Here is a 1,512-nt window from a genome sequence, read left to right as displayed (position 1 = left end):
AAATTTAAGGGGGTCTGAATACTTTCCGTACACACTGTATATATGGATTATTTTATCTTTTGCATAATGTGCTCTTTTGAAGACAAATACATACACACTTTATACATGACACAAATACTTAATTGTCTGGTTTAGCTGCTCATTCACACATTTCATAAACGCTCACAGACAAGGAATTTTAAAGAACTCATTAGAATTTATTAAAATTCTACCAGCTTACCAAAAAGGCAAATAACAGAAATATTTAGTTCCATTTTCTCCTTTTAAAACTCTACAATGTTTCTGAGGCCATTGTCCTGCTGCTCTTCCAGCTGTACCTAAAGATCTCAGTCAGTGCATTTCTGATGGAGCAGCAGCTACAAGCCCTTCATAATCCTACAGGAGTTAGTCAAGCGCCTCCTAGTGGTCTAGATGAACCATTAGAGTCGTATTCTATGCGATCGCGGAAGCGTTCCAGTGCATTCCAGTTCTCGTCTCACCAGCTCTCTTCATTCAGTTCTGAAATACTGTCATCACAGACACTGATGGTGAGTTCTGGAAATCCTGAGGTTGTCATCTGTACAACACTCAACTTCGTAAGGTTAGCTTTAAGAGTTCCTCCAGCGACATTAATAATGGACAGTTTTGGATCATAAATCTTGAGTGAATTGTAAGAACCTACAGGAAGAGAAAGAGCTGTAAGACTGTGACGAGCGTTAGACTGGAGTGTTTAAGGCCGATAAGCTACAGTGCTTGCACACATCTCTCCGTTGTCCAATCAGACGGCTTCAAGTCATTTCGGTGTTGTTTTTTTTGTGCGTGTTGAACTGGGCTCATTTAAGTGAGTGCATGAAGCTGTCCAGGTCGTATTCGTTCTCGTACTGCTGTTGGTCCCACAGGTCACCCAGCCCATCCAGAACAGACTTCATATTAGCTTTACCAGACGATGATGACCCTGCTGCCTCGCTCTTCTCTGCTTTATCCTAAACATCAACACAAAGCATTAGTATGAATGTGTGCATCTGTCATTTTATTTTTATAATTCACTTTATCATTATTTTTGTGCAAAACCAGCATTTAGGGCAGCACTGCCTCATTGGAAGGGGTTTCTATGCATGCAACAGTCTGCAAGGACTGACCTTGTCCAGTGTGAAGAGGTTGAGCAGCTGTTCTGTGCCCATGCTCTGTAGACTGGCGTTCTCTTGGCTGATGACTGTATTTGCAATGGTGATCTTAAATTTCTGCAGACCCATGATCTTCTCCTCCAGCGTGCCCCGTGTGATGAGACGATACACATTCACCACACGTTTCTGAAACACACAAACATGCATTCATTTTATGGATGCAAATGGGCTAATGTTCACATATTAGTTTAAATGTTGGCCAAAAATCAGATTTTTCCCTATTTTTGCAATGTGACTTTAGTATAAATAGACTAGTCAGGATGTGATTTTTGTGGAAATATGTCAGTAATGAGTTGAATAAATAAATACTGATGTGGGGACACAAAAAAATAAATAAAGTGCAAAAAAA

General features: G+C 40.1%; 1 protein-coding gene across 1 annotated transcript; it reads right to left on the bottom strand.

Annotated features, from left to right (window-relative positions):
- Nucleotides 1–176: 176 nt before the first annotated feature.
- LOC107578403 (TATA-binding protein-associated factor 172-like) lies at nt 177–1,292 on the bottom strand. The gene is made up of 2 exons (XM_016264365.1): nt 1,119–1,292; nt 177–962 (listed from the first exon to the last, which is right to left on the bottom strand). The coding sequence occupies exons 1-2, from the start codon at nt 1,230–1,232 to the stop codon at nt 813–815; spliced, it is 264 nt and encodes an 87-aa protein (XP_016119851.1). The 5' UTR covers nt 1,233–1,292; the 3' UTR covers nt 177–812.
- Between the last annotated feature and the right edge of the window lie 220 nt (nt 1,293–1,512).

This window comes from Sinocyclocheilus grahami, unplaced genomic scaffold (genome assembly GCF_001515645.1).
Source record: "Sinocyclocheilus grahami isolate Dianchi unplaced genomic scaffold, SAMN03320097.WGS_v1.1 scaffold10047.1, whole genome shotgun sequence".
In the NCBI taxonomy this organism is placed as follows: Eukaryota; Metazoa; Chordata; class Actinopteri; order Cypriniformes; family Cyprinidae; genus Sinocyclocheilus; species Sinocyclocheilus grahami.
The sequence above is the reverse complement of the archived record's forward strand: the minus strand, read 5'-3'. Positions and strand labels throughout refer to the sequence as shown.